The sequence below is a fragment of the Tamandua tetradactyla genome, chromosome 23, assembly GCF_023851605.1.
Source record: "Tamandua tetradactyla isolate mTamTet1 chromosome 23, mTamTet1.pri, whole genome shotgun sequence".
NCBI classification, from domain to species: domain Eukaryota; kingdom Metazoa; phylum Chordata; class Mammalia; order Pilosa; family Myrmecophagidae; genus Tamandua; species Tamandua tetradactyla.
Window position 1 is genome coordinate 11,901,715 of NC_135349.1, and position 25,045 is coordinate 11,926,759.

General features: G+C 47.0%; 1 protein-coding gene and 1 pseudogene across 2 annotated transcripts in view; both read left to right on the forward strand.

Annotated features, from left to right (window-relative positions):
• The window catches only part of CLIP2 (CAP-Gly domain containing linker protein 2), an 86,790-nt gene that overhangs the window by 27,455 nt on the left and 34,290 nt on the right, over nucleotides 1–25,045 (forward strand). For both annotated transcript variants that reach the window (XM_077140976.1, XM_077140977.1), the window contains exon 3: nucleotides 10,688–11,244. In XM_077140976.1, coding sequence (XP_076997091.1) covers nucleotides 10,688–11,244 — 557 coding nt within the window. The remainder of the gene's footprint in view (nucleotides 1–10,687; nucleotides 11,245–25,045) is intronic.
• Nucleotides 18,885–21,555, forward strand: LOC143667779 (protein EFR3 homolog A pseudogene; annotated as a pseudogene).

The window sequence follows — 25,045 nt, forward strand, 5'->3', positions numbered from 1 at the left end:
TAGAAGGTCCGTGCCAGGCAGGACCCTGCTATTTCTGATCTAGTCTGTTGTGGTCTCCTGGGGAAACTGAGGCCCAGAAATGGGAAGGGGGTGCCCAGGTTAGCCAGTGTGTTACTGGGGTTTGGAGGGGGGTGGCGTCGCTTCGGGGGCTCCATCGAGGTTTTCCTGCGCCTTCCTAACCCCAGGCAGCTGAAACCTTGCCATTGTGAGTTGGGGAATTGGGGGCTTTGTCCCTGTGAAGCTGGAGCTGCCCAGGGTACCAAAAAATGAAGCAAAATGACCAAGTGTGGGTTGCCCCAGGCCTGTGACCTGGATTTGAGCAGCTGTTGAAGCAGCTGGTCCCTGGGCCCGTATACCCCGGGGAAGAGGTGGCGGGAGAGGAAGATGACCTGGGGGTCTGGACAGCTGAGGAGGACAGCTGAGAGGCAGCATCCAGCCAAGAATAGCCACCCTGGGCCCCCTCGGCCTGGGACCCCTTCTCTGTTGCTCCAAACGGAGAGGACAGGTAGAGACAGGCCCTTACCTGGGCCAGCACGGTTTGGGTCAGGCGGCAGACACTACAGAGCCCTCCTCTCAGGGAGGGGGCCAGCGCCTGCTGTGCATGCGTCCTGGAGGGGAGCGGGTGATGGGGCGCCCTGGCAACCGGACTGACTCCTGCCTGGGTGAGCTTGGGCAGGTCCTCAACCTCTGTCCCCTAAAGCTGTAGGATAAGAGCAAAATGCCCCAAGAGGGTGGGCCGCTGTGGCGCAGTGGCACAGTTCTCGTCTCCTATGCAGGGGACCCCGGATTGATTCCTGGTGCCTGCCCACGCAAAAAAAAAAAAAGAAAAAAAAAAATGCCCCAAGAGGGCCCAGTCCATTGGGAACATGCAGTAGACACTTCATCAATGGAATGGTAGCTGGGTTTTTTGTTTTAAAAACTTATTTTGAAATCATTTCAAACTTAAAGGACAGTTACAAACATAATGCAAAACCAATACAGAAAATGCCAATATACTGTAACCCAGACACCCAGAGTTACCAATTTTTAACATTTTGTCACACTGGTTGTGTTATTCTGTCTGTTTTATTTTCTAACATTTGAGAGTAGGTTGTATACATCATTATCCTAAGAACAGGAATCATGGAACTATATTAAAAAAAGAAATTTAACATTGATATGAAGCATGCAGTCTATTTCCATTTATTAAATTGTCCCAGGAATATCTTTTTGGGCCTTTTCTTCTCCGTTATTAGCTCCAGTCCAGGCCCATGTATTACATTTAATTGTCATTGTCCATTTAGTGCCTCTCTCTCTCTTTTTTTTAAATTGTGGGGACATATGTGCTTATAAACTTTCCCATCCCAGCCCCTCCCAGGCATCCCATTTGTTGGGATCATTCGCATTCCCAGAGTTGTGGGTAGCTGTTACTTGGGTGACCGGACCCCCAGCCTCCCTGGGGGGTGGGGGCACCATCTGTTTGCAGCTTCCTCCCCACTGTGGCTGCTTTTCGTCAGGAAGGCCCCATCTGACCTGCTGATGTCACCCCCCAAAAGGATGGTCCCCATTTCCCGTTACTGGCCTATGCTGCCAGCAGTGGCTCCATGTAAAACGAGATTGTTCTAGATTGGGACTGGGGACTCCCAGGAGCTCAGGCCCAGAAGTAGGGACCTAGCTGGAGGACACCTGTGTGAGCCAGGCCTCGGATGACCACTGGAGACTCATCTGGTTCCCCCAGCTAGCTGAGGGTAGAGGGACCTGCCCGAGGTCAGCCAGGGAGATGGCAGCAGAGGCAGCCTGAAGCCCTGCTGCTGATGCCTCTTTTCCTCCTAATTCCACAGCTTGAATATAAATCATTCATATCAAAATCACAGGAACATTAGTGTCTACTGTCCACTCGCTACAGCTAAGCACTGCTCTGGCACTTGGTGTGGATTATTGCAGGACACCAGGTGACAGGTACACGTGAGGACCTAGACGCTTCGAGGCTTTAAATACCTTCCTGAATTTCATGCTATGAGGGGCCGGTGGAGTCGGGACAAGCCGGGACTGGTGTGCCGGCCACTGTGGACCCCACCGCGTGGAACCTCAGGGGCCACTCAACCCAGGGTCCCAGCCTCTAAAATAAGAAAAGGAAGGGGACGTCATTATGCAGGAAGGAGCAGAAGATGAGACTGTCCCCAACTTGTAGAGAGCCGGAGGGTTTGGCTTAATCCTCCTAAAAGGGGCCGTTCAGGGGAGTCCTGGATTTGGTGTTGACTGAGTAGGGTGCGGCTTGGGGTGGTAGGGATTTGGTGCACAGGTGTGGGGCAAATGAACAAGCCCACAGGTGCAACGATGGTGGCTCAGCAGGTAGAGTTCTCGCCTGCCATGCTGGAGACCCGGGTTCGATTCCTGGTGCCTGCCCATGCAAAAAAAAAATTTTTTTCATTTATTTATTAAAAAAATAAAGAAACAAAATAAAAAAACATACATAATCATTAATTCACAATATCATCACTTAGTTGCATATTCATCATTTCTTAGAACATTTGCATTAATTCAGAAAAAGAAAGAAAAAGACAATAGAAAAAGAAATAAAACGAACACAGGAAAGAAAAAAAAAAAGATTATACCTACCATACTCCTTACCTCTTGCCTTCATTGATCACTAGCATTTAAACTAAATTTATTTTAGCATTTGTTCCCCCTATTATTTATTTTTATTCCATATATTCTACTCCTTTGTTGACAAGGTAGATAAAAGGAACATCAAACACAAGGTTTTCACAATCACACAGTCACATTGTGAAAGCTGTATCATTAAATCATCCTCAAGAAACATGGCTACTGGAACACAGCTCTACATTTTCAGGCAGTTCCTTCCAGCCTCTCCATTACATCTTGAATAACAAGATGATATCTACTTGATGCATAAGAATAACCTCCAGGAATACCTCTTGACTCTGTTTGGAATCTCTCAGCCATTGACACTTTGTCTCATTTCCCTCTTCCCCCTTTTGGTAGAGAAGGTGTTCTCAATCCCTTGATGCTAAGTCTCAGCTCATTCTAGGGTTTTTCTCAATCCCAGGTCCACACCCCTGGGAGTCATGTCCCACGTAGAGAGGGGTAGGGTGGTGAGACTGCTCGTTGTGTTGGCTGGAGAGAGGGGCCACATCTGAGCAACAAAAGAGGCTCTCTTGGGAGTGACTCTTAGGCCTAAATTTTAAGTAGGCTTGACCTATCCTTTGTGGGGTTAAGTTTCATATGAACAGATCCCAAGGCTGTGCCTATAACTTTGGTTGTCCACACTGCTTGTGAGAATATCAAGAATTCAACTTGGGGAATTTGAATTTCTCCCCGTTCTCACCACTTCCCGAAGGGGGCTTTGCAGATACTTTTCCACTCACTGATCGAATCACTCTGGGATTCATCGGGGCATCACTCTAGACAAACCAGCAAAATCTCATGTCCTACCTGAGATTCCAAGTACTTATGGCGTTCAATCAAACTATCTACATAAGTTATATTAGGAAATGCACTAGTCAAAATATAAATTTTGTAACTAATAAACATTTTTTGCTTTAGTCTCATACATAAGGTGACATTTTAAAATATTACCATCTATTTTCAGTACCCTGCAATAATGACATTCCTTTGTTATTCCTCATGCAAAAACATTTTTAAAATTGTACCTTGTACATTTCGCTATTATTATACACTCTAGGCATTCCTAGATTATACCATCTTGATCTTTAACATCTATCTTTCTTTCTGATTTCATTTATGTCCACAGCCCACCTCCCTCTTATCATTTTCCCATGCAGCTTCATTCAGTGTTTTAACATAATTATATTATAATTAGGTAGTATTGTGCTGTCCATTTCTGAGTTTTTGTATCCAGTCTTGTTGCACAATCTGTATCCCTTCAGCTCCAATTACCCAATATCTTACCCTATTTCTATCTCCTGTTGGTCTCTGTTACCAACAACATATTCCAAATTTATTCACCAATGTCAGTTCATATCAGTGAGACCATACAGTATTTGTCCTTTAGTTTTTGGCTAGTCTCACTCAGCATAATGTTCTCAAGGTCCATCCATGTTGTTACATACTTCATAAGTTTATTCTGTCTTAAAGCTGCATAATATTCCATCGTATGTATATACCACAGTTTGTTTAGCCACTCGTCTGTTGATGGACATTTTCGCTGTTTCCATCTCCTTGCAATTGTAAATAATGCCGCTATAAACATTGGTGTGTAAAGGTCCGTTTGTGTCTTTGTCCTTATGTCCTCTGAGGAGATACCTAGCAATGGTATTGCTGGGTCATATGGCAATCCTATATTCAGCTTTTTGAGGAACCGCCAAACTGCCTTCCACAGTGGTTGCACCATTTGACATTCCCACCAACAGTGGATAAGTGTGCCTCTTTCTCCACATCCTCTCCAGCACTTGTCATCTTCTGTTTTGTTGATTATGGCCATTCTGGTGGGTATGAGATGATATCTCATTGTGGTTTTGATGTGCATTTCTCTAATGGCCAGGGACATTGAGCATCTCTTCATGTGCCTTTTGGCCATTTGTATTTCCTCTTCTGAGAGTGGTCTGTTCAAGTCTTTTTCCCATTTTGTAATTGGATTGGCTGTCTTTTTGTTGTTGAGTTGAACAATTTCTTTATAAATTCTGGATACTAGACCTTTATCTGATATGTCGTTTCCAAATATTGTCTCCCATTGTGTAGGCTGTCTTTTTACTTTCTTGATGAAGTTCTTTGATGCACAAAAGTGTAATTTTGAGGAGTTTCCATTTATTTATTTATTTCTTCAGTGCTCTTGCTTTAGGTGTAAGGTCTATAAAACCGCCTCCAGTTATAAGATTTATAAGATATTTCCCTACATTTCCTCTGTTTTATGGTCTTAGACCTGATGTTTAGATCTTTGATCCATTTTGAGTTAACTTTTGTATAGGGTGTGAGATACGGGTCCTCCTTCATTCTTTTGCATATGGATATCCAGTTCTTTAGGCACCATTTATTGAAGAGACTGTTCTGTCCCAGGTGAGTTGGCTTGACTGCCTTATCAAAGATCAAATGTCCATAGATGAGAGGGTCTATATCTGAACACTCTATTCGATTCGATTGGTCAATATATCTATCTTTATGCCAGTACCATGCTGTTTTGACCACTGTTGCTTCATAATATGCCTTAAAGTCAGGCAGCGTGAGACCTCCAGCTTCGTATTTTTTCCTCAAGATACTTTTAGCAATTCGGGGCACCTTGCCCTTCCAGATAAATTTGCTTATTGGTTTTTCTATTTCTGAAAAGTAAGTAGTTGGGATTTTGATTGGTATTGCATTGAATCTGTAAATCAATTTGGGTAGAATTGACATCTTAACTATATTTAGTTTTCCAATCCGTGAACACGGTATGCCCTTCCATCTTTAAAAAAGGCAGAAAGGTGGATCAAAGATCTAAACATTAGGTCTAAGACCATAAAACAGTTAGAGGAAAATGTAGGGAGATATCTTATAAATCTTATAATTGGAGGCGGTTTAATGGACCTTACACCTAAAGCAAGAGCATTGAAGAAATAAATACATAAATGGGAGCTCCTCAAAATTAAACACTTTTGTGCATCAAAGAACTTTATCAAGAATGTAAAAAGACAGCCTACACAATGGGAGACAATATTTGGAAACAACATATCAGATAAAGGTCTAGTTTCCAGAATTTATAAAGAAATTGTTCAACTTAACGACAAAAAGACAGCCAATCCAATTACAAAATGGAAAAAAGACTTGAACAGACACTTCTCAGAAGAGGAAATACAAATGGCCAAAAGGCACATGAAGAGATGCTCAATGTCCCTGGCCATTAGAGAAATGCACATCAAAACCACAATGAGATATCATCTCACACCCACCAGAATGGCCATTATCAACAAAACAGAAGATGACAAGTGCTGGAGAGGATGTGGAGAAAGAGGCACACTTATTCACTGTTGATGGGAATGTCAAATGGTGCAACCACTGTGGAAGGCAGTTTGGCGGTTCCTCAAAAAGCTGAATATAGGATTGCCATATGACCCAGCAATACCATTGCTAGGTATCTACTCAGAGGACTTAAGGGCAAAGACACAAACGGACATTTGCACACCATTGTTTATAGCAGCATTATTTACAATTGCAAGGAGATGGAAACAGCGAAAATGTCCATCAACAGACGAGTGGCTAAACAAACTGTGGTATATACATACGATGGAATATTATGCAGCTTTAAGACAGAATAAACTTATGAAGTATGTAACAACATGGATGGACCTTGAGAACATTATGCTGAGTGAGACTAGCCAAAAACTAAAGGACAAATACTGTATGGTCTCACTGATATGAACCGACATTAGTGAACAAATTTGGAATATGTTGTTGGTAACAGAGACCATCAGGAGATAGAAATAGGGTAAGATATTGGGTAATTGGAGCTGAAGGGATACAGACTGTGCAACAGGACTGGATACAAAAACTCAGAAATGGACAGCACAATACTACCTAACTGTAATATAATTATGTTAAAACACTGAATGAAGCTGCATGTGAGAATGATAGAGGGAGGAGGGCTGAGGACATAAATGAAATCAGAAAGAAAGATAGATGTTAAAGATCAAGATGGTATAATCTAGGAATCCCTAGAGTGTATAATAATAGTGAAATGTACAATGTACAAATTTTAAAAATGTTTTTGCATGAGGAAGAACAAAGGAATGTCATTATTGCAGGGTACTGAAAATAGATGATGATCAATACTTTAAAATGTCACCTTATGTGTGAGACTAAAGCAAAAAATATTTATTTGTTAAAAAATTTATATTTTGACTAGAGCGTTTCCTAATATAACTCATGTAGATAGTTTGATTGAATGTCATAAGTACTTGGAATCTCAGGTAGCACATGAGATTTTGTTGGTTTGTCCAGAGTGATGCCCCAATGAATCCCAGAATGATTTGATCAGTGACTGAAAAAGTATTTGCAAAGTCCCCTTCAGATAATTTGAGTGGGAAGAAATTCAACTTCCCCAAGTTGAATTCTTGATATTCTCACAAGCAGTGTGGACAACCAAAGCTATAGGCTGTGCCCCCAGTCTTGGGGTTTGTTCATATGAAACTTAACCCCACAAAGGATAGGTCAAGCCTACTTAAAATTTAGGCCTAAGAGTCACCCCCAAGAGAGCCTCTTTTCTTGCTCAGATGTGGCCTCTCTCTCCAGCCAACATGACGAGCAGTCTCACCACCCTCCCCCTCTCTGCGTGGGACATGACTCCCAGGGGTGTGGACCTTCCTGGCAACTTGGGGCAAAGATCCTGGAATGAGCTGAGACTCAGCATCAAAGGACTGAGAAAAACCCTAGAATGAGCTGACAGTTAACATCAAGGGATTGAGAGAACCTTCTCGACCAAAAGGGGGAAGAGTAAAATGAGAGAAAGTGTCAATGGCTGAGAGATTCAAAACAGAGTCAAGAGGTTACCCTGGAGGTTATTCTTACACATTAAGTAGATATCACCTTGTTGTTCAAGATGTAGTGGAGAGGCTGGAGGGAATTGCCTGAAAATGTAGTGCTATGTTCCAGTAGCCATGTTTCTTGAGGATGATTGAACAATGATAGAGCTCTCACAATGAGACTCTGTGAATGTGAAAACCTTGTGTCTGATGCTCCTTTTAGCTACTATATCAACAGAAGAGTAGAACATATGGAATAAAAATAAATAATAGGGGGAACAAATGTTAAAATAAATTCAGTTTGAAATAGTGGTAAATGAAAGCGAGGGGTAAGGGGTATGGTACAAATAGTTTTTTTTTTTCTCTATCAATTTATTTCTTTTTCTGTTGTCCTTTTATTTCTTTTTCTAAATTGATGCAAATGTACTAAGAAATGATGAATATGCAACTATGTGATGATATTAAGAATTACTGATTGTATATGTAGAATGGAATGATATCTAAATGTTTTGTTTGTTAATTTTTTTTTTAATTAATAAAAAAAAATGGCAGAAAGAGCCCTGGACCCCCTTGGCTCTGGGGTCCACTCCCGGGGTCCAGGTAAAACATCTGACATCACTGAGCCTCTGTTTCTTCATCTGGAAAATGGGGACAATTCTCACCTCACAGTGTAGGGGTCCGCATGTGAGCTATTGCATGTGAACAGAGTTCGGCAGTGACACGTAGGGATCTGCTGGGAGCCCCACTCACAAGCTGGAGGGAGTCCCTCTGCCTTGTCAAGCCACCTACCCTGGCCACCCAGACCCGGGCAGCCTGCAGTTCTGGATGGTGGGTGCCTGTGCCCATGTGGCCCTGAGGCAGCACCAGCAGGCTGGGGTCTGTGGCTTCTTGACCCTGGGTGTGAGGAGGGTGCTGGTGGGGATGCTGGCCCGCTGGCCTGCACTTTGGACTCGCTGCTGCATCTGCCCTTTGGCATATCACAGGCCTGCCAGCTTCTGCAGAGGAGGAGACCAATGAGACTTCTGCCTGATGTTTGGTCTGGCGAGGAGGTGGGGGCAACCTCAGGTCTAAGGTGCAGGCACGTGGGGGCCTCCAAGGCCAGGGTGGGGAGTGGGCAGGGAGGTCAGACGGGCAGGCTTCCTGAGTGCCCACCTCCATAGGGGACCTGGGTGGGGCCAGGTCCCAGGCGGCTCAGGCATGGCCCACCTCTGTCAATTCGCTGAGTGACCTCGAGCAGGTCGCCTCCCTTCTCTGAGTGCGTTTCTGCCTCCAGCACGGTGGATCCTGGTCTTGGGAAGCTGGTCCCCTCCTGACGTGGCCTTGGGCAAGGCCCAGGTCTCCTTGGGCCTCAGGGTCACTCTTCCTACAGGGAGGGGCTGCATCAGGGGACCCCAAGCCCAGCCCCAGGAGTGGCCTCTCACCCCCTCCCTTCTAGTTTCCTGGGTCTCTGCAGCCTTTAAAACTATGGCTGCAGGCCTGGGAAGGGGAAGGGGGCTGGCTCAGGAGGAAGGAGCAGGGCTTCCTGCCTCCTTTCCTTGCCCCAGGATGTCTGTGGCTCTGTCTGTCACTGGCTGCTGTCCACCAAGGAGCTGGCTGCGAGAAGGGCCACAGAGACCACTCCCACGAGATGTGGGTTCCTTGTAGGGGCTGTGGGTGGTCTTGAGTTAAAAGATCAGGGTCTGAACCCTCCCAGGAGTAGGGGGTGATTGGCAGTCCTTAAAAATAGGTTCACTCTCCAAATGCTTTCTACCCTTAAGCACACTTAAATCAACAAGCAAGCTTATGTTCTGGAGCCCGCAAGCTGAGCTGGTACTCCCCCTTTGCACTTCCTTCCTGGTACTTTGTGGGTAACAGCTAGGTGAAAGTGTGCCTGTTGGCCCTGTTTTTCTTACCAAGTTCCCTTTCACTAAGTTCAGTTGTCTGACAGTGGAGACTTGGAATGTCAACTTCAAACACAGTGCCTAGAGTGACCATTGTACCTAAGAATGACCATTAAGAAATGTAGCTTTATATGCAACTATGTGATGATCTTGTGAATTATTGATTATATGTATAGAATGGAACAATCAAAAGTTAATATTTGCATTAGCTTGGTGTTTTTTGTTATTTAAAAAAAAAATTAAAAAAAAAAAAGAAATGTAGCTTTGACGTGGGACATGACTCCCAGAGGTATAAATATCCCTGGCATCGTAGGACAGAAATCCCAGGATCCAGCATCAAGGGATTGAGAAAAACTTGACCAAAAAGGGGAAGAGAGAAATGAGAGAAAATAAAGTGTCAGTGGCTGAGAGATTTTAAGCCGACTTGAGAGGTTATCCTGGAGGTTATTCTTAAGCATTAATAGATACCCTCTTTTTAGCTTATGGTGTATCTGGAGTGGCTGGAGGGAAGTATTTGAAACTGTAAAGCTGGGTTCCAATAGCCATGTTTCTTGATGATGATTGTATAATGATATAGCTTTCACAGTGTGACTGTGTGATTGTGAAAAACTTGTGTCTGATGCTCCTTTTAGCTAGGGTATGGACAGATGAGTAAAAAATACAGATAAAAAAAATAATAGGAGGAACAAAGGTTACAATAAATTGGATAAATGGAAATACTAGTGGTCAATGAGGGAGGAGTGAGGGGGTACGGTATGTAAAAGTTTTTTCTTCTTTCTTTTTCTGGAATGATGCAAATGTTCTAAAAAATGATCACGTTGAAGAATACACAATATATGATGATATTGTGAGCCACTGATTGTTACACCATTATGGAATGTTTGTATGTTAAGAAAGTTTATATTTTGAATGTTGTTTTATCAATAAAATATTTTTAAAAATAGGAATTAAAAACAAAAAAAAGGACTGTACAACACAAACTGACTTTTCTGTAAACCTACAACTTCTCTAATAAAAATTTTAAAAAAAAAGAGAAAACAAAGAAAGGATTCCTCCTGCCCTCGATTTTGAGTGACAAAAGCCTTTGCTTGTGAGGCAGAATTTTCCTGAGCTTTTCATCCTTAGAACCTTCTGGAAGGGCTGGAAAAGTAGGGAGAGACCGGGGAGGGGTGGATGCCCGAGACCCAGAGAGCAAGAGCCTGCCCGAGCCCCACAGCCCCATGAGGCCTGCCTCAGTTTCCCCCCCAATTAGCCAGAACCGGGCCCTTCCAGCTCCGACCCCATCCACGCCCCTGGGGCTGCGGGGGTCCAGTTCCCAGGCCACCCCTAACCGCCGCCTCTCTCCTGTGTCCACAGGCTCCCCCCTGCACAAGCAGGCGTCGGGCGCCCCCGCCGCCACGACCGCAGCCGCCGGCCCCGAGAAGCCCGGCCCGAAGGCGGCCGAGGTGGGCGATGACTTCCTGGGGGACTTCGTGGTGGGCGAGCGGGTGTGGGTGAACGGCGTGAAGCCGGGCGTGGTGCAGTTCCTGGGCGAGACGCAGTTCGCCCCGGGCCAGTGGGCCGGCGTGGTGCTCGACGACCCGGTGGGCAAGAACGACGGCTCGGTGGGCGGCGTGCGCTACTTCGAGTGCCCGGCGCTGCAGGGCATCTTCACGCGGCCCTCCAAGCTGACCCGGCAGCCCACGGCCGAGGGCTCGGGCAGCGACGCCCACTCGGTGGAGTCGCTCACCGCCCAGAACCTGTCGCTGCACTCGGGCACGGCCACGCCCCCGCTGGCCAGCCGGGTCATCCCCCTGCGGGAGAGCGTCCTCAACAGCTCCGTACGCACCGGCAATGAGTCGGGTTCCAACCTGTCGGACAGTGGCTCCGTGAAGCGGGGTGACAAGGACCTGCGCCTGGGAGACCGTGTGCTGGTGAGTGCCCGGCGCCCTTCCCTCCATCTCTGCATCCGGGGACCGGGTAAGGGTGGGGGCCCTCATTGGTAACCATGCAGAGGACGCAGAGAGGCAGGTCACGTGGGCTCCCAAGACCATGCCTGTGTGACCCAGGGCAAGTTGCTTAACCTTTCTGGGCCTCTGTCTTCCCACCTGTAAAATGGGAATTTTCATAGTACCTCCTTCATGTGTGAATACAGGCAATGCATTTAGACAGTACCTGAATGCTTAGTAAACACCCTGTAAACATTCACTGTGGTTGATGTTATCCACTATTTCAGCCCTTCAGCATGGCTGCGTCTATCCGGCCAAAGCCTAGAGAGCCCTGGTAGGGTGAAGGGGGTGCAGATTCTAATCAGCTGTAACCCAGAGTGATCAGTGATCCTGCAAAAGAGGGACTCGGGCGTCACTGGATTTCAAGGGGCTTCACGACGGCTTCCTGCGGGGGGCCCTCTTCTCTCGTCCTCCCGGATGTTGGGGGGTGGGGGGCAGCAGCCCCAAGTCTTTTGGAGAGCGAGGGCCCTGCTCCAGGACAAGGAGGCTTGCTGGAGGTGGAAGCAGATGGGGGTAGTCCATCCTCAGGTGGGGAGTGTGTGCCCGGAGCTCTGAGCCTGGTGGGGTTCTAGGGTGCCAGAGTGGGGGCCCCAAGGGGGTGTTGCTGCCTGGAAACCTCCTCCCTGATGTGGGGACCTTGCCCTACAGGGCCATGGTTTCTCCTGGAGGCTTCTGGGAAGGGCATCTGGGGTAGGGAGAGAGAAAGAGGAAAGGTTTGTACTCACTGCTTCCTTCAGTCCTCAAGGCCACTGTGTGATGTAGTTTTATCACCCCCACTTTACGGATGGAGAAACTGAGACTCAGAGAGGTGCACCAGCCCCCCAAACCTGCTGTCCTTCTACCTGCTCATCTCTCTGAGCTTTCTACCCCAGCGAGGATGGGCGCTCCACCCTCCATGGGGGGCCTGTTTGCCAGCCTGGTTCTCAGGGATGGAGCCCCCCCCAGGGTAGTCCAGTGGTGGACCTGACTGGACTTGGTCTCCACCCTCAGGGGACTTCTGGGCACACACTTTCCAGGTCTGGGAAGTGCTGGGAAGAGATAAGATCACATCATGGAGGTTTAACTGGGAAGGAGAGGGGGCCTCCTGAAGGAGTGGGGTTAGGGCTGAGGTTAAGGAATAACCTGACTTTGCCTGGGCACAATGGGAAGGGAGCACCGCATGGGGCAGAGGCCACGGTCAGTCCGGGACACTGTGGCAGGAGGGACTAGAAAAGCAGAGGTAGGGCGGGGTGAGCCCTGCGTGGAGGGGGTTTCGCTCCAAGATCAGAGGCAGCCACAGCAGGTTTTCAGCAGCGTGTGAGCAGATTCTTGTTAAATGCATCGGGTTTGAGGCTGGTAAGGGTAGGAATAGAGAGGACAGGAGCCGAGGGGGGTCGGGAACATCAGGAGGGAGACTTACCATGAGGTGGGGGCAGCCTCTATCTTATTCCTCTCTGGGGAGCTTGCCTTGAGGCCATTTTGCTTTTCTTGCTATGGCTCCCAGGGAAGGTAGTGCCAGCCAGCAGGAGCCAGGCCGGCAGGTTTAGAGCCCCTGAGCTGTCCTTTGGGCTGCCTGGTTCCCAGGCACGTGCTGGCCGTGGCCTCTTCAGGGAGGTCAGGCCCAGGTCCATGGCCTCTCTGCTGCTTCCCAGCTGTGTGACGTTGGGCGAGTTACTTAATTGAGCCTCACCCCCATCCATCTATCCATCCATCCGTCTGTCCGTCCGCCCGTCTACTCGGCAAAATAGTGATGTTTTTGTTGGGACAATTAAAGACCTGGTGGACATGCTTTTTCGTCTACAAAGGTCTTTGGCTGTGTGAGGCCTGGTTGGTGATTTGTGAACACCTTGGCGTGTGAGTCTGTGGCCACTTTTGGGTGGAAAGTACAGGCTCTGGGGGTCTCTGACAATTCCTGATGGGCCCTCGGGTCAGGGGGAGTGGGCAAGTTTGACCCCGGTTTGGCCCAGCCTGGGACACCCCCAGGCACCTGCTTCCCCTGTGGGGAGTGGGACCCTCTGCACGTCTCCCTGTGTCCAGAGCCCAGAAGCTGGACATGGCAGGGTAGGGGGCTAGGCAGGCTCAGGGTGGGCGCTGCCTCTGCTCTAGAAGCTTCTGCAGGCCTAGCTCTTCTGCAGGATTGGCTGAGGCAGCAGGGTCCTCTCCCAGCCACTGGTGGATGGCAGCCTGCTTCCTGGGGGCACACCTCACCCTGGGCACCATGCCCGAGTTCCCAGGACTTTCTGTGCCTTGTCTCTGGGTCTTTCCTACTGCCTTACAAGGTGGGTGTTACCCCACCCCCACCCCTGCTTAACAGTTGAGAAAACTGGGCCTCATCCTGGAAAGCAGACAGCCCAGGTCCCACAGTGAGAGCCATGAGCCATTCATTTGCCCACGCGCCCCTGCGTCTGCCCCGGACACAGGTGCTCCTTGGATTCAGGTGGGCAGAGGAGTAGAAAATAGGGGTTTGGGCCACAAGGATCAAATCCCACAGGGCCCCTGCTGTCTGGACACTCACTGTTCCCTGCCGGGGTCTGGCTGGCCTGGCCAACCCCGGACCCGGGATTTTCTCTGACAACATCACATTCCTCTCCCCACCCCACCCTTTTAAATATGATACCTGGACAAAAACAGGTGCAGAGGCCTGAATTTGTGCAGTTTGGAGGTAAGGGGCTCTTAAGAAAAAACAATATGAACATTTTCTTTTTTTTTTGCAAATTTTACAAATCATATAATGCCGTGAGTGCATTATATGATTTGTGCAGGTGAGGGAACCTGTGCAGGTGAGGGAACCTGATGCTGATAATGTCACCAGCCATGAACCTGCCTCTGCCTGGGGCTAGGTGAAACTTGTGCTGCTTCTCAAAGCTACCTCCAGGTGATGACCTCCCGAGAAATCCCTGTGCTGCGTGGGTCAGCCAGGGTAAGCCCTTCATCCACTCCGTGCCTCCGTTTCTTCCTCTATAAAATGTATCTAACAGTCCACCTGCCTCCTGTGCAAAGTGCTTCGAAGGTGTGTGACTGTGAGTGAGCTCTGGGGAAGCATCAGCTGTCAGCACTGTGAAAGTCAGGGAGGCGTGAACCTTCTCCCGCGGGGCTCTCAGGCACAGTGGGGGGGCACCCAGAGCTCCGGCACCCCTGCCCTGCCCACCAGGAGGCTCGCGGCAGCCTGCTGTCCTCAGCTTCCATCAGTCAGCGGTGCCTGGGGGCCAGCTGCTGTGGCAGGAACCTTCCAGCCAGGTTCCTGTTTCCTCTTTGCAGCAGCCCCGAGGGACCCCAGTTCCCAGGGAACTTCTGGGAGGGCAGGAGGGAGGCCTGGAGATGTCAGGATTGAGACCCAGGCTCAGCTCCTGGAGCAGTTTTGCTTAAATATCGGGAGATCTGTTGATGTTTCCAGGTGTGTGTGGAGTGTAGTTGGAGCTGGCTGCTGTGGGCTGCGCAGATCGCCTCGTAGTCTCACAGTCACCCTGCAGAGGTAGTGCTGTTCATTATTCCATTTTCTAGACCGAGGACTGAGGCTCAGAAACGTAGCACCCAGAGTAGGTAGGTGAGCCTTCTCCCGCAGGGCTCTCAGGCACAGTGAGGGGGGCACCCAGAGCTCGGGCACCCCTGCCCTGCCTACCCGGCAGCTCATGGCAGCCTGCTGTCCTCAGCTTCCATCAGTCAGTTGTGCCTGGGGGCCAGCTGCTGTGGCAGGAACCTTCCAGGGTAGGTGGCAGAACTAGATTGACGTTCAGAAGGTTCTGCCTTTATCTTTTCCGATCCCTCTGACAAGACCCCACCCCTTTCCACCAGCACGTGCACAGATAACCGTCCCGGCAAATGCTTGAAATTCTTCCTATAATGAGCCACTCTGCTCTGCCCCAGTTTCCTCTTCTAAGATCCCCAGGCACAGGGCCGTCTCATAACTTGGTCCCGGTGAGTTGAATCTCTTTCCCTGGAAGGATTCCCAAGGGCCCTGGATGCCTGGGGTGGGGGTGCATGGTAGGGGTCGGAACAGAGAGGTGAAGTGACTTGTCCAAGGTCACACAGCCTTTTAGAACCTGCCTAACACAGCCAAAGCAGGACCCAAGCCTGGTGGCCCCAGTCTGGAGGGACCCCGCCACCCCATGTTGCTTCTATATTTCCTTCTGCCTGGTGCCCATCACCCTCTCTGGTCCTGGGGGACTTTCCAGGCCTGGAGAGCCTGTACGGGGCACATGGCCAGTGGGCTGGCCTGAGACATGGAGAGGGGCTGTGTGTGTTCCTGGGGCCTGCAGGAGCCCCAGGCATGGTCCACAAAGTCCATCCTGGGAGGCATGTCTATCTGCAGGTATGTTTTAGGGAAAGCAGTTGTCAGAGGCAGTGTGGCCTGGCATGGCAGGGCCCAGACTCTGGAGCCAGCTGGGTCACCACCAGTTCCAGCCTTGGGTCATGGATGGTGAGGGCAGGGGAGCTGAGGAGGGCAAGAACAGCATGGGCTGGGGGTGCCCAGGGGATGGCAGGAGGAGTGTGGGGAGGATTTAGGAAGTGGAGGGAAAGGACACTCCGAGTTGGAATGAAGGAGCAGCAGTGAGACTGAGCGTGTAGAGACGGTGGGTCAGAGCTGGTGACAGAAAGGCAAGACAGGGTGGGCAGTCCTGATGAGGACCGTTGGCCTGAATCACAGACCTGCTGTGACAGAGACCTGTGGACTCTAATTGCTCATTGTATAGCCAAAGAGAGTGGGCTCAGAGAGGGCAAGGGCTTACCCAGGGTCACACAGCAGGTCATGGGCAGGGTTGGGACCGGGACTCTGGGGTTCTGTCTTCCAGCCAGGTGTGTCCCAGGGGTAGGGTTAGGGTCTGGAAGTCTTGCTAGCCACAGTTGACAGTGGGGTATGATTAGCAAGGAAAAGAGAAGGCTGCCTAGTGGGAGGAAGCAGCCTGGCTACTGGCTTGTGGCTCTAAGAGGTGCCCCAGGGCCAGCCTGCAGGGAGATGGACATCAGTGTGGTTTGCTGGGAGAATGTTCTGACGTCCAGAGATGTCAGGTGGCGGACAGGTTGCCACTGGAACAGGTGGGTGTCATGGTTGGCCTCTCCAAAAGAGGCAGCCCCAGGCAGAGTGGGGGGTGCCAGGTGTTTATTGGGCACTAACACCTGTGCAGGGGAGGGTGGAGCAGGATCGGGCACAGAGAGCTCTGTAGGCCCCCGGGGTCCCGCCTTGAACCGGAGTATCTGGGCCTTTACACGCCCGCCTTGCCCAGCCCCTGTTGTGGGTGTCCCAGGCAGGAGGTCTCCGCAGCAGACACATGCCTTGAAGGGGCACCAGCTGGAGGCTGCCAGCCGATGGGGACCCTGCAGCTGGACAGCAAGGCTGTCCTTGATCTGAACTGGGGCATCTTGATAGGTAAAGTCCATTCCTTGAGGTACAGGCCCCTGCTAGCTGTATCCTGAAGCGTGTGGACGAATAGACCTTCCCAGAGACTCTCCTGCTCTGCTGAGGTTCCCTCTTCCCGTGTGTTCTCAAAGCTCACAGCGGATGCCAACCTAGCCTTGCAAATTACCCAGAGTCTACCAGCCCACGGAACAGTCTGAGCAGCGCCGTGTCCCCCAGCCACCCCTTTGGTGCAAGCCTGGTTAGGTGTGGGAAGCGTGTCCTTGAGAGATTCTGAGAAATTAAGGAATGAGGTTTTCTCTCTGCCAGTCTCCCCCCACCCCACCCCAGTCCCTGGGTCAATTTCCCTCCTCTCTGCTGAGACCAAAACACCTACCAGTGGGGACATGCTTGGGGTAGAGGCCGCGAGGGGAGAAGGTGGTCCAGGCTGGGTTTGAATCGTAGCTCTGCCCCTCAGCAGCAGATGGCCCTGGGTGTGGTCCTGAGCCTCAGTTTGCTCACCTGAAAAATGGGGCTAAGACCTTAGACAAACCTTCAAATCAATGTAGCCTCTAAGACATATTTCATTCATAAATATATATAAAAAAAGGAGAGGACCGTTTTAAAAAGACATAAGCATAATACGTTATCAAATCTAAAAAATAAATAATTCCTTAGTATCATAAGAAAGTGAATATTCAAATTTATCCTTTTAACAGTTGCTTTGTTTACATCAGGATACAAATGAGGACCAACCTAACATTTGGTCAATATATTTCTCTCCCTTCCTCCACCCCCCCCATTTACTTTAAACATAAACTTGGTCATTTGTCCTGTAGTTTCTCACATTCCAGATTTTGCTAATTGCAGCCCATGATGTATTTAACATGTTTCTCTCTCCTTCCATTTCATGTAAACTGGTAGTGATTCTAGAGGCTTAATGTAATTCAGGTTTATTTATCAAGAATTCTTTATAGAAGGCTTTATTAGGAAGCTCTTAACCAGTTGTCTATCTTATTATGATCTAAACAACTATTGACTATCAGTGCCTAGATATGTTAATTCAGTGGGGTTTGAAAAATGATGACATTGAAATTCTGTCACTTGTCACTTTTCATTTATCACTTGTCTTCATATATTAGCTAGAGAAACTTTCCCTTTTCTAGTATGTAGTTAATCTGAGTTACATTTCATTCAGGAAGGGTAAGCTAAATAATTCTTTCCCTTTGTTTAACATCTTTCAAAATAATGTTGGTTTGTTAGTGTCCTCCCAGATGAGACCAAATGAGGTTTGTTTGTTTTTAAATCTTTTGTATTGATAAGTCCATACATGGTATACAATCAGTGGCTCGCAATATCATCACATAGCTGTGTATTCATCACCATGAGCATTTTTAGAACATTTGCATCACTCCAGTAAAAGAAATAAAAGGAAAAAACTCATACATCCCATACCTCTTACCCCTCCTTCTCATTGACCAATAGTATTTTCATCTACTCAGTTTATTTTACCCCTTACCCCCCTATTATTTTTTTTTACTCGTCTGTACATACCTTGAATAAAAGCATCAGACATGAAAAAAAAAATGGGGCTAAGAGTCCCACTGGGCAGGAAGTATAAATCTAATAAGGATGAGTCCTTGTGTGTAGTGGATGCCAGCTTCCTTCCTTCCACTGAGTCTCATTTCTTCATTCCGCGCCTTCTCAGACGAGGGGCTGTTTGTGGCCATGTGGCTGAGAGGTAGGGGTCCAGCTGGGATGGGTTTGTGAGTCCCATTCCCAGGGGGATGGTGTGTGTGTGGGAGGGGGTGGTGAGAGGAGGAGACGCGGCTCCTGCAGCCCCTCTCACCTCACCCCTGCTAGTCTTGGGGCCGTTCCTGCTCGCTGCAGTGTCCCCCATCTTACAAAGGACCCCCACCCCTGGCCCTGTGTCATCTCTATCCTGCTTTCCATTAAATCCCTTGATGGAGCAGCCTCTGGTTACCATTTCTGCCTCCCGTTCTCTCCCCACCAGCTCCCCATTCCCCAAAACCACCCCTCGGCCGAATCGGCCCCCACCAGTCCCTCCTCCTGTGGAGCCGCTTTCACCCTCCCTGGCCACTCTGGGGCTGCCCCTCTTCGGGGGTCAGGCCTGGGCCTCAGCTTGCCTCTCCCCTGCTCAGGTTAGTCAGGGCGTGGTTTGCAAGTCAGTGCATGATGCACCGCCTGCTGCGGTTTCCACATGGGTGAAATCGCCCCATTGCTCCTGCTAAGCATGCAAAAGGTAGAAGAGGGCGGCAGGGGAGCAGGCCCTCCTGCGGGCGGCAGGGGAGCAGGCCCTCCTGCGGGCAACGGGCCAGCAGGCCGTCCTCCTCCCACAGCTGACGAAGAAGAGAAGCCGTCTGTGCTGGCCAAAAATCATTTCGGGAAACGGTTTGAAACAACTTTTGGGAATATGAATAATCCTGTTAGACGAGTTTTTGCACATTTAGATCATCATAAACTAGGGGACCCCAGTGAATTTGCAGTCACTGCTTGAAAATGACACTGTGTTCCATTCGGGCCCGGGGTTCTCAGCATGTGGTCCAGGAGATTCTAGGACACCTGGACGCTCCTGAAGAAGATGGATTTGAGCAGGTGCTCCCCAGGCTCTGTTAGGGCCGTCACCGTGGCTGCCAAAGGCTCCACCGCCCCCGGGGCTGGACGTCTTTCAAACCTGATCGGAGCATCCGTGTCTTGGGCTGGAGTGTGAAGCGGATGATTTGCAGGGAGGCATGCTCTGTGCCAACGAAAACACAAAAAGCTCCAAAAACGATGAAGGGAGGATTATGCAGAGCGTTATTATCCAAACCATGGGATGCTTTGGAAGTAATCTGTCAGATTATCAGAGGTCAGAGGTCATGATGCTCATTAAGGGGAAAGTGCCTGCTTTGGGAACAACCACCCATAGTTTGGATATTGGTGAACTTGGGGATTTGGGAACCTGGTGGGTTTAGACACTGGTGCTGAGAGCTTTACTGAGGGTCACCACTGGATGCAAAGCAAGGACAATTGTCACCACACTGCTGGGTCTTTCGGGGTCCTTCACTATCACCCTCTTTCATGGAAGACTGTGAACTGAGAGAGTTGTTGGTCTTAGAAGTGAAGCAGACTCTTGTGGATTGCCATGGCAACAGGTAAACAGAGCTTCATAGGAGCAGAATGACACCAGATATAGCTGACCTAAAGATTAAAAGAGAAAAAAATGCGTAGGCAAGACACAATTTCATGCAAAGGAATGAGCAGCAGCTATACAGGCACGTTTATTTGGGCTGTAAAGAGGAAGACAATGTTCAGAAAAACTAGAAGCTACTTTATACTTCTCTTGCTCTTATAACTATCGAACTGGCCAGTGAACAGTGGTTATGGCTCTCAGCCAGCTAGCCGTTGCTTTACAGGACAGTGCAATTACAGGTGAGGATAATTTGCTGATGTCCCGTTGCTGTGGAATGGTGGCAGTTGTCACATGATAGCGGTCCCTGCATTTTGCCATCATGTCGGCAAGGTTATTGAAATTCGAACTATGGAAATCCTTTATTTTCTACCAGGGCGTATTTTCAGAGATAAGTGCATGCTTCCAAAGTCTTTAGAGAAGCCTGAGAAAAGTTTGTATTTTCTGACCAGCGAGATTGCAGAGTCCTTGGATGGAGGTGGATACAGCGTGGAGAGATGGTCAGTACCGTAGGTGCCACAAGTAACAGATGAAGAGCGACTGTCCAGAAGAAAATACTGTGGATACCGCATCTATTCAGGTGGACATTTCACCCAGCAATGTCCCTTCTGCTGATGTGGTTAGTAACACTGAAGAAATCACCTTTGAAGCATCGAAGAACGCAACTGGCACAGTGGAATGAAAGAAAAGGAAAAAGGAAAGAGGCATCTTGTGATGGACAGATTCCAGAAAGCGCCTTTTGAAGAAATAGCAGCACAGTGTGAATCCAAAGCACATTTGCTTGATGGTAAACTGGCTCAGATGTTGCAACTCACCATACACCCTGCTTCAAGTCCACCAGGAACACTGGCCAGTACTTCTGGGTGTGCCCAATACCAGCTGTCGCAGACTGTGAGATGCAGTTTCCAGATCTATGTATTGAGTGGCTCATGAGGACCTCAACATAGTCTCTTCAAGCTAAAAATCAAGGACAAGCTGAGTTTTCAGGGTTTGCATGATGCGTATTACAGATATTAGAAATAGTGATGGAACTTTTCTGTAACCAAATGCTTGGCATACCATATAAAAAATTTGGAGCTGTATATTACTTGGAATACTTTTGATGGTATGTTCATGCCACATCCTGTTGGTTTTTAAAGTTGAGCATGTATTGGTCCATTGTTAAACAGTATATTGTAAACTTTTTAAAACATGTAATTTTTTTTTATTTAAGCCTTCTGAGGATTAAAAATGTATGAAGTGACCACTGTATTTCTTCACCGTCTATACAAGTGCTTGGGAAATAGAATTGCTTTTGTTTTTGGCCATCTGCAAAAGCACATATATAGAATTATATTCTAAATCCCAGGGCTGCAAAACTTTTCTGTGGCTTTAAATAAGTTGTGTTAGGTGTCCCTCTATCTGTTTACTGTAATAACAGGACAGGCATTCCTCAAGTTATTTACGGTGATAAGGTATCTATTGGATAGTATTCCTAGAATCGGACCCTAAAAATCCCCATACTTTACGTGTCTAGGTGTAATGCTGTGTCTCCTGCTGAGAGTTTGACCTTTGTACTTGAGAGGCTTAGAGCTTCCGCTTGTAGTGCTGAACTGTGCACATTTTTTCTATATCTTAAGATATATTAGTTTACAGGCTATGCTTTGAAATTATAGTAGTGTTTTGCTGGGGCTCTATGCCTGTTTGAAGTGTTAGGCACCCCAGAAAAGCCATGCCCTTTTCCTAATCCAGTTGTGTGGGGGCAGCCACGTTTTTTTAATCCTGATTCAATATTGTGGGGTGGAAACTGATGTGATGATGTCTGTGGCGATGCAACACACCCAATTGTGGGTGTGGCCTTTTGATTAGATGGACACGTGACTCCACCCATTCAAGGTGGGTCTTGATTAGTTTACTAGAGTAAAGGGTCAACATTTTGGAGAAATCTCAGGTGCAGATGCTTGGAGAAAGTTGCTGGAGAGCCAACGTGAGACCCAGACGTTCGGAGATGCAGGAAGGAAATGCCCGTAGGGAAGCTGTTTGAAACCAGAAGCCAAAGGATCAGCAGACACCAGCCTTGTGCCTTCCCATCTGGCAGAGGTGTTCTGGACCCATCTGTCTTTCTTGAGTCAAGATTCTTTCTCTGGATCTTGAGTCAAGGTATGTTTCTCTGGATACCTTAGTTTGGACATTTTAAGGCCTTAGAACTGTAAACTTGTATCTTAATAAATTACCCTTTAAAAGCTGTTTCATTTCTGGTAATTGCATTTCTGGCTGCATTAGCAAGCTATTAATTAAGTGAGATAACTACTTTGTATAGAAAAAAAAGGACATTTAAGCATTGTGCTGGTTTGAAGGGAAGTATGCCCCCTAAGAAAAGCCATGTTTTAATATGGATCCCATTTCTTAAAGGTAGAATAGTCTCTATTCAATGCTGTGTATTTGGGACTGTGATGGGATCATCTCCCTGGTTGATGAGATTTAGTTAAGAACGGTTGTTAAACTGGATTAGGGGATGACATGTCTCCACCCATCTGAGTGGGTCTTGATTAGTTTCTGAAGTCCTATAAAAGAGGAAACATTTTGGAGAATGAGAGACTCGGAGAGAGCAGAGAATGCTGCAGCACCACGAAGCAGAGAGTCCACCAGCCAGCGACCTTTGGAGATGAAGAAGGAAAACGCCTCCCGGGGAGCTTCACGAAATAGGAAGCCAGGAGAGAAAGCTAGCAGATGATGCCGTATGTGCCATGTGCCCTTCCAGCCGAGAGAGAAGTCCTGACTGCGTTCGCCATGTGTCCTTCCAGATGAGAGAGAAACCCTGAGCTTCATCGGCCTTCTTGAACCAAGGTATCTTTTCCCTGGATGCCTTTGATTGGACATTTCTTTAGACTTGTTTTAATCGGGACATTTTCTAGGCCTTAGAACTGTAAACTTGCAACTTATTAAATTCCCCTTGTTAAAAGCTATTCCGTTTCTGGTATATTGCATTCCGGCAGCTAGCAAACTAGAACATATATAGCATACCAAAAAAAAAAGGACATTTAAAGCAACTAGTAGTTCATCTGTGAAGAGTCTGTACATTTCTATTAAGAGCATATTAATAGGCAGTTTTTACATTGTGCGTTTTTTTTTCCAATTGGCAACAAAATTTTTAAAAAATCTAAATTGCAATAGCATCAAAAATAGAAAATATTTGGCAATAAATTTTAAGATGGTTATTTAGAACCTTACAACAAAAACTACATGGCTAAAATAAATTAAAGAAAAAACTAAATAAATGGAGAGATATACCATGTTCAGGGATTGGAAGACTCAATTCTCTTAAGATGTGAATTTCCCAAAGTTGATCTATGGATTCAATGAAGTCCCAATAAAAATTCCAGTAGGCTTTTTGTGTGTGTGTGTGTAAGATGGAAATTGGCAAGCTGGTTCTAAAATGTATGTGGAAATTCAAAGGACATGGAATATTGAGCCACTAGACTCCATCATGTGGCAGCCGTCCTAGCCGGGAGACAGGTAGGGAGTGTGGTTGATAGTGGGATGGGTGGTAGCAGTTCCCTCAAGGAAGGCGTGGGCCTTTAAGAGTATCGTGTTTTCAGAATGATTCTTTTGGCTAGGAATTGAACTCAGTCTACTACAAAAAAAAAAAAAAGCACCCCCTACAACTACCAATGTCACTGCCATTTAACTTCACTATTCCTAATTAAGGAATATTCCATTGAGTGATAGAATAATAAGCAGGTTCCCTAAAGCTGGATATTTAAGTTGTTTGCAATTTTGAGATTTTGTTGAATCCATTGGAAAATGGCAATGTCTACCAAGGAAAGTTGGGGAAGAAAAGCTTAGATGAACTGTGCATCTTCTCAGGTGAATTCCCAGCTTTGTTTGGTGTCGCAGTATAATTTTGTTGCATTGCAATTAACATTTTCTTCCATTTAAGGTTCCATTTCTGTGTTACTGTTTTCTTGAGCTATTTTCACAGAACAGAAATTGTAGTGTGAAATCATCTGAAGATGTCTATCGCCCTTGTGGTCTTAACACCTAGTTTCTGTTCATTCTTTTTTAATTTTTAAACATGGCTACTGGAACACAGCTCTACAGTTTCGGGCAGTTCCCTCCAGCCTCTCCATTATACCTTAACTAAAAAGGTGATATCTATATAATGCATAAGAATAACCTCCAGGATAACCTCTTAACTCTGTTTGAAATCTCTCAGCCATTGACACTTTATTTTGTCTCATTTCTCTCTTCCCCCTTTTGGTTGAGAAAGTTTTCTCAGCTGGTGCCGAGTCCCAGCTTATTCTAGGATTTCTGTCCCACGTTTCCAGGAAGGTCCACACCCCTGGGAGTCATGTCCCATGTAGACAGGGGGAGGGTGGTGAGTTTGCTTATCGTGTTGGCTGTGTGCATTGTTTTAAATCCTTATAGTAAAAAAATACCCCAAATAGACTTTTTAAAAGTTACTTATTTATTTTTAACTTTTTAAATTGTATAATATAACATATATACAAAGCAAAGATAGAAAAAGGCAATAGTTTTCAAAGCACCCTAAACTGGCAAGTAGTTACAGGACAGATCCCGGTTTGTCATGGCCTTCCATACTATCGTCTCAGATTTTTCCTTCTAGCTGCTCCAAAACATTGGAGGCTAGAAGAAATAGACATTTTTTATCATCACTTTTTTTTTCTTCTTTGTAAAAAATAACGTATATACAAAAAAGCAATAAATTTCAAAGCACAGCACAACAATTAGTTGTAGAACACATTTCAGAGTTTGGTATGGGTTACAGTTCCACAACTTTAGATTTTTACTCCTAGCTGCTCTAAGGTACTGGAGACTAAAAGAAATATCAATATAATGATTCAGTAATCATACTCATTTGTTAGACCCTACTGTCTCTGTAAAACTCTACCATCACCTTTGATCTTTCTTCCACTCTGTAGGGGTATTTGGGCTATTCAGATAGATTTTTGATTTGTAAGATTTGAACTATAATTTGTATGCAGCTCTGTTTAGGACTAGTTATATTACACTTGCAAAGAATGAATGCCTTACAGGTAAGAATGTTTGTGTTTGTATGTTGTTATGTTTAAAAAAAAATGAATGAATGCCTATGGTTTTAGCAATCAGGTATGCTAAGGATTGTCAATTTAGGCTTCTGTTGTTTTAAACCACATAGATGTCATGTATATTTTACACACGTGTTGGCAGACCTAAAATTATATACATTTTACTGAATTTCATGA